The 13576-nt window shown below is 53.2% G+C and overlaps 1 protein-coding gene across 1 annotated transcript; it reads left to right on the forward strand.

Annotated features, from left to right (window-relative positions):
* The first annotated feature begins 359 nt into the window (after nucleotides 1-359).
* Hdgf (heparin binding growth factor) lies at nucleotides 360-10984 on the forward strand. Its single transcript, XM_048356943.1, has 6 exons — nucleotides 360-781; nucleotides 7820-7896; nucleotides 8042-8180; nucleotides 8800-8985; nucleotides 9278-9495; nucleotides 9668-10984. The coding sequence occupies exons 1-6, from the start codon at nucleotides 695-697 to the stop codon at nucleotides 9672-9674; spliced, it is 714 nt and encodes a 237-aa protein (XP_048212900.1). The 5' UTR covers nucleotides 360-694; the 3' UTR covers nucleotides 9675-10984.
* Nucleotides 10985-13576: the final 2592 nt, after the last annotated feature.

The following is a 13576-nucleotide window of genomic DNA, read 5'->3' on the forward strand; positions in this document are numbered from 1 at the left end:
ATCCCCCGGCGAATATTCGTGGATTGGGATCAAGAACAGCACGGGGAGGCGCGGCGCCGGGCCGCGAGGGTGGGCGGGGGTGGGTGGGTGGGGAGCGAGCTCCGTCCAGCCCGGCGCCAGCTCCTCTCGGGCGGGCACCCACCGACAGCGGGCACACAAAGCCCGCTCGGTGAGCTCGGCGATCGGCTCCTCGGGTCTGCGCCGCCGCGCGCCGCCAGGCGGCTCCAGGTTGGGCGCCGGGCCGTGGCAGGCTCCGGGCGTCCAACAGCTGCGCGCATCAAACCGCCGCGGGAGGGGGCGGAGGAAGAGCGGGGAGGAGTGGGGGGGAGGAGGAGGAGTGGGCTGGGAGGAGGGCGCAGGAGTGGGACCGGGCGGGGGGTGGAGGAAGAGGCCCCGCGCAGAGGAGGGAGCAATTGAATTTCAAACACAAACAACCTCACGAGCGCGCACCCACCGCGCCGCGCCGCGCCGCGCCGGAGCGTTGCCTCGATCCACGCCCGCCCCGTCCGTGCGGCGCGCGGGCGGAGACGCCGTGGCCGCGCCGGAGCTCGGGCCGGGGGCCGCCATCGAGGCGGGGGCTGCGCGAGGGCCGGAGCGGAGCGGCGCCACCACCGCCGCCGCCGCCGCCGCACGCGCAAACTTGGGCTCGCGCTTCCTGGCCCGGCGCGGAGCCCGGGGCGCCCGGAGCCCCGCCATGTCGCGATCTAACCGGCAGAAGGAGTACAAATGCGGGGACCTGGTGTTCGCCAAGATGAAGGGCTATCCACACTGGCCGGCCCGGGTGAGCAGAGCGGCCCGCCGCCCCCCTACCCCCCTGGGGTTGCATAACACCGCGGAGGGCGGGCGCGCGGGCGGGCGGAGGGGGAGGGCAGGGGTGTCCGGGGGCCCCCCAAGTCCCCCCCGTGGCCCTCAAGCCCACCCGGCGGTTATATAATGGAGGCGGGCGGTGGGGAGGTGGAGGCCGACACCTGGCGGTACGGCGGCCGTCGCGTCGAGGCGTGTTCGCCGCTCGCGGATCCGAGGGCGCGGGTCACCTCCGGCCCGGCTCCGCGTGCTCTGGCCCGCCCCCAGCCCCCACCCTCGCCGAGGCTTCGGGCGCGCGGCCTGGGTTGGGGATGTGTGTGTGGGTGGGGGGGCGTCCTGGTAACTCCTCCCACCGCCAGCCCCCTTGGGGACCCCTTTGAGATCCTCAGTTTCCCTGTTGTCACTCCCCCTCCCCCCCCCAAAAAAAAAACAACCCAACAGTTCAAACTCTTCCTGGGTCAATGGCTACATCTGGTCCCAGCCCCGAGAAAAGTAGATTTTAGGAGGCGGAGTTCACTTCTGGAAAACTTTGGCTAGGGACGTCTCTGGTGAGAGATCTGAAATTGTGGGAGGAGGGGTCCTAAGAAACCATCTACCTGGCTTGAAAACTCCTCGCCACAACCCGGCCACCCCTCAGCTCTGCAAAAAAAAAAAAAAAATACTCTTCCATATGCCACCAGCTCAAATTAGGACCGAAGGCGGCAGGCAGGGCCCCGTGTGGGGTTGTAAAGTCTGATCCAGACTTCCCTTCTGGGTGGGAAGAGAGGGGGGATATGAGTTGCCCCCCCTTCCACCCCCCAGGAGCATCTCCCGCCAGAAAAGCCCGTGTCCGCCATGTGGTTAATTCAGCCCGCCAACGGATGGGCCACCTCCCTGGCAGCACCTGGCCAGGTGGGAGGGTGGAATCCCAAAGCCAAGCCCCAAGTATTCGTCACCTTTCCCCTAAAGGACTGAACGCTGAAGTAGAGGAGGTTGCCGGTGGCTGAGGAGAATGGACATACATGTGTGGTGGGTGGGCAGCGCCCCTGGCAACATTTCAGAGTTGATGCCGAGGGGCCTCTGGTGTTGGGTGAGGGCATGACTCAGCCCCCTAGAGTGTAGGACTCACTCCTGTAGAGTGAAATCCTAGGAGGGGAGGGGGAGGACAGGAGGAGGACTGCCTTGTGGTTTTTGGGTGCTCTTTTCAAGAGTCAAGCAGGCTATTCATCAGACCTAATACTGCTCTGAGTTTAGGAAATTGCCCCAGGCTTACCTGGGTCCTGGTTCAGGATGTCTAGCAACTAAGAAAACCCGAGAAACCCCTGGCTCTGGCTCTGTACCCTTTCCTGAGGAGCATGCCTAACTGCACTAGCTTTCAGCTCCTCCTTCCCTGAGATTCAGATACCAGTTAAAGCCTGGTCTCTGGCATGGAAGTCAGGTACCCAGCAAGAAACCAGACTCTTCCTGGTTTTCAGGACCCCAGAAGGGGCTAAGGAAGCAGCCTTGTGTGTGCATGTGTGTAGCATGTAAACATTCATGTACTTTACACTGTACCCTTTGATCCCACTGGCTTTGTGGTCCAAATACCAAGGTCTGGTGGGCTGAGCAAGAACTGAACCTGGGTCCCTTTCCTGATTCTCCCCCTGGGGAAGAGACAAAGTCCAGAGGCTAGCTAAGCCCTGGGAAGAGGTGTTAGCTGGGATGTGGGTTTTAGGGAACCCCTTCTGTAGCAAGTGAGAAACAAAAGAAGTAGGGAGGGCTGAGAATGTGGCTCAGTGGTAGAGTGCTCCCCCAGCATGCATGAAGCGCCCTGGGTTCGATTCCTCAGCACCACATACACTGGAAAAAACGGAAGTGGGTGCTGTGGCTCAAGTGGTAGAGTGCTATCTAGCCTTGAGCAAAAAGAAGCCAGGGACGGTGCTCAGGTCCTGAGTTTAAGCCCTAGGACTGCCCCCCCCCCCCAAAAAAAAAAGTAAGGACACACTGGATTCGGATCCACGGGCCCTCTGAGGAAGGCCCTCAGGTTTCTGGTGGCCCCCAGACTGGAGATGCCATTCATTTGTTTTCACCCCTGGCCTCCAGGCAGAAGGGTAAAACAGGAGGTGAAGTTTCTTCTACTGAGGCCTGGACCTTTCAGATAAAGTTGAGTTGGGATGTGGAGGTCAGACAAGATCTTAAGGAGATAGGACACCACACTTTGCCTGGCTCTGGCTCCTGATTGTGACAGTTGGGAAGAGGGGTACACCCGGGGCTGTTATCTCCCAAATGCATCCCCCTCTGGGTCCCAAAAGAACAGACTTGGCTAAGTCCCCCTCACCATAACTTGGACTGTCTCAGTCCCTAGGGTGGCAGAGCCTGAGGGACCCAGGCCCTCCTGAAATACACATGGGGTAGGGGGGAGTCTTGATGACTAACTGGGTACCCCAGGAGACCAGCAGAAAAGCAGAAACCTTAGCTCTGGTGAAAACAACCTTGTCTGTCCCTTGCTGCTGAGCCGGATGGGAGAGTTGAGACTCTGGGGCCACATGGTAGTAGGGCCTGCCTGGAGGGATGGTGTGACTCCATCTTAACATCTTCTCTTTTCTCTTCTTCCTGCCTAACTTTGCGGGAGATCTCTAGGCACTTAAACAGTTAATTTCCAAGACTCAGAGATTTGCCCCCAGGTTCCTTCTGGGTCTACTTGAATTTCACAATCTCAGAAGGATCCTGAGCAGCCCCAAGACCTCCTCCTGCCCTTCCCCCCCCATCTCCTTTTGCCCCTTGGGCTTGCCACACTTCCCACCCCTAACTGACTAAACTGCTTGCTACCCTGGACTTTCCGGTTCCTAGGTCAGGTGGTTCCTAGGTCAGGTCGGCCTGGCCCTGGGTGTGGTGGTCGAACGTTGGCTGGCCTCCAGTGTGTGGTTATCCTTCCCTTTGCCCTCCTAAGTACTGGGGAGGTGACCCTGGGTGGGCCTCTTGGGGTCTGAAGCTTAGAGAGCGGCCACTCACTACCTGAACAGTTCAGATCCCTCAGGCCTGCCTGGTGGAGTGAGTGAGGACTGTAGGCCCAGCCTGGATCCCTGAAGTAGTTATGACGCTGCTCTTCTCTGTTGGCTAGTACATGAGGTGTGGAGTGGAATGAGCAGCACATCTGGCCCCACCCTGATCCACTTAGCATGGACATAAAGCACCACCTGGAAGGCAGATATCTGTTTTGGGGCACAGGGCTCCCCTGAGACCTAAGTCTCTACATCTAGGAAGAAAGGCTATTGTAAGTGCACCGAAAACACCTTTCCTTTGTAGCTTTTGGGATGGAAGTGCTCTAAAGAGACTTCATTCCCCCCCCTTTTTTTCTTTTTAATTTTTTTTCTTATTATAAAGGTAAAGAGTACATTTCTTTTCAGATAATGTCACCCTTCCCTCTTTAGTTTCTCCCCCTTTTTGAGAGGCTGAGAATCCCATTGGGAGGAAAGAGTGGCTCTCCTGACCCTTCCCACAGGTACCCCCAGTCAAGGTTGGGGGATGGGGTGACCCCTTTGGGGAAGATGCCCACATGCCTAGGCGCTCTCCACCCCTGTCCCTCCACACCCATTCTTTTATGTAGCTGGAAGTGTCTTGTTCTATTTTTAATTCTGTCCAGTCTTCTCCCCACCCATGGGGCTGGGCAGCTGGTGGCCTCCTGGGTCTTCTGCTCACCATTCAGGTTTAGAGATCTGCCAGAGATCTTGAGTTTGCTTCCTGTGGGAAGCTGGGGTGGCCAGGTGCTCATGATCTGCTCCTGGAGAGCTCATGTCTCATTTCTAGCCCTTCACCCACTCTACACCTTCCTCCTAAGTTTTAAGTTTCTCTCTTTTATCACATGTTTATTATGAGTATATTAATGCCTTGGCTCATGAGTGGGCACTGAAGATGCCTAGACCAAAGTTCTGTGCTGCTCTAGCCTTAGAGGATTCCAGGCCCCACAAGCCCGTTTTTGTAGTTCCACCTATGAGCGAGAAAGGCCTGGGGAAGAGCCTTCCTATTGTCCTGTGCCTGCCTCCTCGGATCTCTGAACCCTGGAGGACTTCATTTTGTTTTTTGCTTCCCCCTCTGGAAGGAAGGTGGAGAGATAGCTGGTAACCAGAGCCAGGTGTCTGGTCCAGCCTCCACCCCCCTACCCCTGCTCCCCAGGTCCTGCTTCACAAGAGCACATTCCTGCCCCCCACTCCCAGCAGCTCCTGTCTTAGTAGTTTCTAGCACAGCCCAGAACCCAGGTGCCAGACTCCAGGCTTGGGGGTGGGGTGTATGTTAGTGTCCCCTCCTCCTGAATCTGGATAGAGGGCGTGGGGGGGGGGGAGGGGAAGTCACATTCCTGGTTGCTGAGTGGCCCCGGGGCGGGGTTGGGTTGTCATGGTGATGGGGATCCTGTTTGTGGGGGGGGAACCGCAAGCCTTTCCACCCCCTGCTCCCACACCCCAGCTCTCCTGGTGTTGGGAGGGCCGGATTTGTGTTGGGTATTTGGGGGGAGGGGCTGGACCTCTGTCCCCAAAGGCCATGGGGCAAGGGGGAGGTGCCTGGGGCTTGAAGACTTCCAAGTCTGGGGCAAGATGCCCCTCAGACTTAAGCCCAAGCCCCACCTCCACTCTGGGTGTGTCTGAGCTCCTTCCCATCCACTTAGCCTCCCTGTCTCTGCAGGCTCTCAATCGCCTCCTGTCCCTGACACTGTGTGGTAATCACTGCCTTGGCTTGCCTGTCTCCTGCCTGTATCTGGGGCCCCAGTCAACATGGCCACCTGGCCTCTGGCCGGCGGGAAGCTGGGCTGCTGGGGCTGCTGCAAGTGTTGCTGGGAATTGTAGTCCCTACCCCACAACCTTCATCTCTGCTTGGTTTGGGTTTCCCAGATCTGATCTGAGGCTGGCTAGGCCTCTTAGCTAGCTGTATTTTCCTGACCTCAGATCTCTATGTGCCCCACCTTGGACACGGGCTCCTCTTGGATCAGGACAGGTGGGTCAGGGGAATCAAATCAGATAAAAGTATGAGACCTTGCCCTGTCACCATCACTTGCCCTGTTGCTTTGTTGTTGTTTTTTTCTTTGCCAGTCCTGGGCCTTGGACTCAGGGCCTGAGCACTGTCCCTGGCTTCTCTTTGCCTCTGCCACTTGAGTCACAGCGCCACTTCTGGCCATTTTCTGTATATGTGGTGCTGGGGAATCGAACCCAGGGCTTCAAGTATACAAGGCAAGCGCTCTTGCCACTAGGCCATATCCCCAGACCCTGCCCTGTTGCTTTGTATAAATCATTTCTTTCTGGGCTCAGTTTCCTCATCTGTAACAATAAAAGGTTTGGCATTCAAAGCATTCCTAGAAGCTTTTGGGGGTTTCTTCTAGGGCCAAGAATCAAATAGGGCAGTTCCTTGGCCTCCTCCACTTCGGCCAGAGCATTGTGCTTTTGTGTCTAGACTCATACAGCAAGTGTTATTGTGTGCTGGAGATAAAAGCACACCTAGGCTGGGTATGATGGAACATTACTGTGATCCCAGCACTTGAGATGCTGACATGAGAGGATCTCAAATTCAAAACCTTTGCAAGGTTTGTTTTCAGCTTTGGGGCTTGAACTCAAGGCCTGAATGCTGTCCCTGAGGCACTTTGTGCTAAAAGCTAGCATTCTACCACTTGAGCCACAGTGTCACTTTCGATTTTTTGAGTGGTTAATTGGAGATGAGGCTCACAGGGACATTTCTGCCTGGGCTGGCTTTGAACCGCGATCCTCAGATCTCGGCCACTTGAGTAGCTAGGCTTAACAGGCATAAGCTACCAGGTGCACCTGACCCTTGTAAGTTTTTTGACCTGTCTGGGGAAAAGAATAAAAACAGCGCTCTGGTCTCTGATTTTGGGGTGGGGATAGTCCACATAGGCATTAGTCAAGTATTAATATGAAATAATATAAACTTGGAACTGTGAAGGAAAGGTGCTAGGAGAGTTTTCCCTGGAGAGCCAACAGGGACAGGAGATAGGGAAGCTTTCTGGAGGAAAAGATGAGGAGCTGAAGCTGGGCGGTTGGTCAGGAGTTAGTGAGTGTGAGACTAAAGGACAGTGTGGCTGGAACAGAAGGCCAGGATCCTGGGAGGGACCCATGATAACAAACATTTGTGGGACATACTAGAAGCCAAGTTCCGGTCATTTAGCTCTAAGTCATATGACTTAAGTGCTGTGACTCCTTTTTACAGATGAGGAAACAGGCAAAGAGGTTCAGTAGGTTATCCAAGGTCAAGCACTGTTGGTTTCAGAATTGAGATTCAGACCTTGCAGTGAGAGGCAGGTATAGTGGAAGAGGGTGAAATGATCAGATCAGTGTTTTTTTCTTTTCTTTCTTTTGTGACAGTACTGGGCTTGAACTCAAGGCCTGGACTTTGATGCTGTCCTTTAGGTTTTTTGCTTAAGACTGGCTCTCTACCACTTGAGCCACAGCTCTACTTCTGGCATTTTGCTGGTTAATTGGAGATAAAGTCTCAGACTCTCCTGCCTGGGCTAGCTTTGAATTGAGATCCTCAGATCTCAGCCTCTTGAGTAGCTAGGGTTACAAGTGTGAACTTGGCTCCCAGCCAAGTTCAGATCAGCTTTTAAAAATTGGACCTGTCATGGTGCAGCACAACTGTAAATCCAGCGCTCTGGAGGCTGAAGCGGGAGGCTGAAGTGGGAGGATTGCGAGTTGGAGGCCAGCCTGGGCTACCTACACCTTGTCTCAAGAACAAATACAAAAGAAAGAGATGGCATTGGTTGGACCAGATGGTAGAAGAGATGTGAAGTTTGGCCAGGACTCGGCCATGTTGGGGAAAAGCGTGTGCTGTGGTTTGTGAAGGTGAGGGAGGGATTCTTGGGTTCTCTCTGTTAGACTTTCATGTCTGACTTAATTTGAACCTAAGTCTTCTGCCAAAAATGGTTTGTAAACATGGAGAATCTCTGGGGTCTGCTCAGTTTGGCTTTACCTGAACTACCATGCCTGAGAGGGTGGTGCTCTGCCCCAGACTAAAGACCTCTGGACTCCAGCTCACACTCGCTTCCCCCATTTCACCCCAGATTGATGAGATGCCTGAGGCTGCGGTGAAATCAACAGCCAACAAATACCAAGTCTTTTTTTTTGGGACCCATGAGACGTGAGTGAGGGGCTAGAGGGCCCCAGGGGTGGGACCTCACAGGAGGACTCCTTTGGGGAGAGGTGGTGGTGGTGCCCTTAGTGTTGGGCTATGCAGTTCATGGGCGGTGAGGGGCTTGAGAGCACAGTCTCCCATCTCTCACCAGGGCATTCCTGGGCCCCAAAGACCTCTTCCCTTACGAGGAGTCCAAGGAGAAGTTTGGCAAACCCAACAAGAGGAAAGGGTTCAGCGAGGGTCTGTGGGAGATCGAGAACAACCCTACTGTCAAGGCTTCGGGCTACCAGGTAAGCTGCCATCTACCCTGGAGACCCTCCTGGGAGGCAGGTGTGGCTTGGGCTCCAGGGGGCCCCAGGCCCACAGGTGACACCTAGATTTCAGGCACATCAGGACTTGGGAAGTGGTGGGGAGGGGCCTTTTAAAAGAGGGGTGGGTTTTGGGGAATGTCAAGGTAGTTGAGGTCCAAGGAGACAGTGGCTTAGGGGACAAGAACAGGATGGAGGCGGTAAGTGGGGACAGGTTGTGTTGGACCAGCGGAAGGCTTCAAGAAGGCTTCCAGGAGGTGGTGCTTGTGAGCCGAGCCGGGCAGGACCAGGCGGGAGGGTGGGGGGCGGGGGTTGGCGGGGAAAGGGTCCCAGCTCCCTTTGGGAGAAGTTGACCCGAGGTTTTGCCTCCTGCTCCAGCCCTCCCCCCTCCTGCACAGAGCCCTGCCTGCCCGGCCAGTGGGTTTACCCCGGGGCTAATCCAACAGAGGTGGGTCTCAAATCACTTGTGAGACTGGGCACCTGGGTGGGGGGCGGGGGAGAGGTGGGGAAAGGAAGGAGCGAGTGGCTGAGGGGGTGGTCTGGGTGGGGCCCAGCACAACAGTCTGCCTTGCCACTCAGCCTCTTGCCATCTTTGCTGCAGTCCTCCCAGAAAAAGAGCCGTGTGGAAGAGCCTGAGCCAGAGCCGGAAGCCACTGAGGGTGATGGCGATAAGAAGGGCAATGCTGAGGGTAGCAGTGATGAGGAAGGAAAGCTGGTCATTGATGAGCCAACCAAGGAGAAGAATGAGAAAGGAGCGCTGAAGAGGAGAGCCGGAGACCTGCTGGAGGTAACTGTTGTCTGCCTGCGGCCTAGTCATCTTCAGCATTTTCACAGGGCAGCCCCATGGAAGCAGAGCAGAGAGATATAAGCCTGAGAGAAGAATCCAGCATCTAGTTTTAGGGGTCCCCAGGTGAGAAGATGAGGTGCAGAAGAAGGCATCCCAGTTAATACTGGTCTGGGAAGGACTATAGGTATCAACACAAGAAAGCACCCCAGAGGGATACAGGAGGGGATATAGGTAGGTGGCCAACTCTCTTCCTCTAGCTTCAGCCCACATTCTCTCTGCCAATCCTGCCTAGGACTCCCCTAAACGTCTCAAGGAGACAGAAGACCCTGAAGGTGAGGAGAAGGAAGCAGCCGCCTTAGAGGGAGAGAGGCCCCTTCCAGTGGAGGTGGAGAAGAACAGCACCCCCTCTGAACCAAGCTCTGGTGGGGGGCCTCCTCCAGGGGAAGAAGTAGAGGAGGAAGAGTCTACCAAGGAAGATGCTGAGGCCCAGGGCATCAGAGATCATGAGAGGTGAGTTGCTATGTGTAGTGGGCTGAAGGGTCTAGCCACCTGCAGAGAGGAAGAGTCAAAGTGGTCAGCCTCTTGGGAGGCTGGGTGGGCTCTCCCAGGAGACTGTCACTGGCTGGGGCAAGGCCAGGTCAAGGCCACACGATTAATCCTTCCTTCCAACCCTCCCCTGCAGCCTGTAGCCACCAATGTTTCAAGAGGAGCCCCTACCCCGTTCCTGCTGCTGTCTGGGTGCTACTGGGGAAACTGGCCATGGCCTGCAAACTGAGAACCCTATTCCCACCCAACCCAGTCTCCTCTGTTCACTTTCCCCACTTTAAATCCAGCCCCCTGGAGATGGATCTGGGCCTCACCTCCAGGTCCCTACACCCTTGTAATCTGAGTCAGGGTCAAGTCTTCTGCTTTTGAGAATGAGATGAGGCCATTGTGTTCCTTCCTGCTTGTAGCTGTTTCCCAGAGCTTCTCTCTGACATTCCCTCTCCTCCCCTGGCCCCTGGGTTGTGATTGGGTAGGAGTGGGAAGGATGGAGTACAAACAGCAGGGTGGTTTCCTGGGTTTGGGAGGGGCGATTCTCTGATTGTAGAAGGAGGACAGAAGGGTGGCATCTCTTGAGTGCCTATCTCTTACTCCCACATCTATTTTCCCAATTGCCTAGATTCATGGAAAGTGGGACAGCTTGTGGGGAAGGGGGGCTCCCTTCCATAAATCCTTCGTGATTGTTAACACTCATTCTTTTGTTTACCTTGGGAGTTGCAGTTACCATCAAAAGACTTCAGACTTCCAAGTTGTAGGGCCAAGGACCTGGAGATTTGAGAGTTGACATCACCCATCTGGGTGAGAGTGTTGAGCCTCTGTCTCTGGGGCCAAAGACGGCATCACCTGGGGAGACCTGACCCCTAGCTGCCCTAGTCCCTCTTCCCACAGTGTTCAAGGCCAGCCTAAAAGTCATATATATATATATATATACATATATGTATATATATATGTGTGTGTGTATGTGTGTGTGTGTGTATATATATCACCCAGACGGAAAGAAAAAAGACAAATTTTTTAGGAAATGTTTTTAATAAAAGAAAATTACAAAAAAAATTAACTTTCCCCCAACCCTTTGTGTGCTCCCATTCTGCTCTTTTCTTCCCATAGTTGCCCCCATTTCTGAGGTGCACTGGGAGGCTTCCCTTCTGTTTGGGGATTGATGACTTTCTTTTTGTTGCTCAGGCTTTGGTGTTCTTTCCAGTGTCATTTCCCATCCACATGCCCCAACTTGGTTCCCTCAGTGTTTGTCACCAGATCGCATTTGTAACCTACTGAGAGGACAGGGAAATGCCCTTTCCTGGTCTCTTCTTAGTAGTCTCTATGCCTCTTTTGTCTCTCACCCCTGCCCCTCTCTCTCGGGCTCTGATGAAAAATTGCTGACTGTAGCTTTGGAAGTTTAGCTCTGAAAACCAGTAGATGATTTCAGTTCTAGGAAAATAAAACCTGTTGATTACTATTATTGGATTCTGACTGATTCTTTGGGAGAGGGGTATCGGTTAATTGAAGAAGGTGCAAAGGCATTACAAATGAATTCAAATCACCTTGGTAGATTGAGGTAGGAGCATCAGCCTCCTCCAGTCTCAGGCTATTAGAAGTCCAGAATTCAACATAATTTTAAAATCCAGATTCTGTATGAGGGCAGTCTTATAATAAATCACACTATCCATGCTACCTTTCCTGCCCAGCCAGTGGTTTAATACAGCTCTCTAATGAGCATCTGTATGGGGGGAGGAGGGTATGAAAAAAAAAATCTCATGAAGTATATACCACAGCCCAGATGGCCATGCAAAATAGCTGATTCTCAGTTTTGGTGTTTTTTTTTTTGTTGTTGTTGTTGGTTTTTTGTTTTTGTTTTTTGCCAGTCCTGGGGCTTGGACTCAGGACCTGAGCACTGTCTCTAGCTTCTTTTTGCTCAAGGCTAGCACTCTACCTCTTGAGCCACGGTGCCACTTCCAGCTTTTTCTATACCTCTTGAGCCACGCACGGTGCCACTTCCAGCTTTTTCTATTTATGTGGTGCTGAGGAATAGAGCCCAGGGCTTCATGCATGCTGTTTTGTTTTTTGTGGGGTTTTTTCCTGCTCATAGCTAATGCTCTATTTTTTTTTTTTTTTTTTTTTTTTGGCCAGTCCTGGGCGTTGGACTCAGGGCCTGAGCACTGTCCCTGGCTCCTTCCCGCTCAAGGCTAGCACTCTGCCACCTGAGCCACAGCGCCCCTCCTAGTCGTTTTCCATATATGTGGTGCTGGGGAATCGAACCGAGAGCTTCATGTGTAGGAGGCAAGCGCTCTTGCCACTAGGCCATATTCCCAGCCCCTAATGCTCTATTTCTTAAGCCATATATTCATCTAGCATTTTGCTGGTTAATTGGAGCAAGAATCTGGGACTTTTCATGCTCAGGCTGGCCTTGAACTCTCAGCCTCCTGAGATTACAGGAGGATTACAGGTCTGAGCTAAGGGTGCAGAGCACTGTGATTGATTGATTGATTGATTGATTGTGCCAGTTCTGGGGCTTGAATTAGGGGCCCTGAGAATTTTCTCTCAGACTAATGTTCTACCACTTGAGCTACAGCTCCACTTCCAACTTTTTTGGTAGTTTATTGGAAAAAGGTTTCACAGCTGGATGCTTGTGAATCACACCTGTAATCCCAACTACTTAGGAGACTGAGATCTGAGGGTCCCTGTTTAAAGCCAGCCCAGGTAGAGAAGTCCATGAGAGTCTTATCTCCAATTAATCACCAGAAAACCAGATGTAGTGTTGTGCTCAAAGTGCTACATTTGAGTGAAAAAGGTCAGGGACAGCTCCCAGGCCCTGAGTTCAAGCCCCACAACCCACAAGAAAAAGTTTCACAGGCTTTCCTGCCCAGGGCTGCCTTTGAACCACAGTCCTGCAATTTCAGCATCCTGAATAGCTAGTATTACAGGCATGAATCTGAGAGGAAGGTCAGAAGTGAGTCTGGTCTGGTTTTAGATACAACTTTGAGCCCCAAGGGGAGGCCAAAGATTAGAGGACTAGTGCTAGTTGGATGGGCTGCCTGCCACATGACAAGCCAATTAAGAGATGATAGATTACTAATAAAAAGGCAACTAGTTAAAAAACCATCTAACCATAAGAAGATGGGAGGTTGGTCCACAGTTTTATCTGCTGGGAGCATGATTTAGGGGCAGTTTATATAAGATGAAATGATTAAAGACAGTGGGCCCCTTTTCATAGGTGGATGTACATGGCTAAATAAGACAACAGATCCAAATTGGTTAGTTGTGAGTACCTCCCCAGGTCTGCACATCTCCAGATTTCCTGGGGTAATTCTTGTCACTGATTTAGTTTGTTCACCTAAGTTACTGACATTACATGTTGAACAAACTTAAGTTCCTAGCTGCCTGGAGAGGCCTTTTTGTTGATCATAGATCAGTGGTGAAAAAACATAACTTGATCTGATTTTCATGGAAGAGAGGGTCAGATGAGAGCAAATGAGTAGTCAGTCATGAGATGTGGTCCAGTTTTGAGCTTCAGTAGAAATGCCTGTCGCCCTTCACTGGTGATGAATGTGATTCCAGATCTGAGATTTTGTGAGTAGATCATTTATTAGCATTGGGAGGGTCAGTGTTCCATCCCTGTCACGAGGAGACAAATGACAGTTTTTTTTAATCTGCCGTGGCCCAATCAGCAGGAAAGGACGAGGACAGTAATAATTGTAGTCGTGGAGTGAGGCCTTTGAACTGGAAGCTACAGTCACCTAGAAAATGGGGCCATTTCTGGGGACTACAAATCCCACCGGCCTCCACGCCACAGAACATGCGCAGCACAGGTCCAGCCGCGTCAAGCCTATCCTGTTTTGCCTTCAGTTCCCGACAGGCTTCTGACTTCCTGTTTCCGGCCGAGCTTCTTGTTTCAGCCTTGCTTTGTAGATGGACTGCAACTCCCAGCATGCTGAGGCAGGACTCGGTCTTGAAGTTCACGCTGCAATGAAGACTACATTTCCCAGAAATCCGGTGAGCCGAGGCGGGCAGGGTTGAGCGCCCTAGTGCCGAAGTTACGTACGGCCGCTCA

This window comes from Perognathus longimembris, chromosome 11 (assembly GCF_023159225.1).
Source record: "Perognathus longimembris pacificus isolate PPM17 chromosome 11, ASM2315922v1, whole genome shotgun sequence".
Classification (NCBI taxonomy): Eukaryota; Metazoa; Chordata; class Mammalia; order Rodentia; family Heteromyidae; genus Perognathus; species Perognathus longimembris.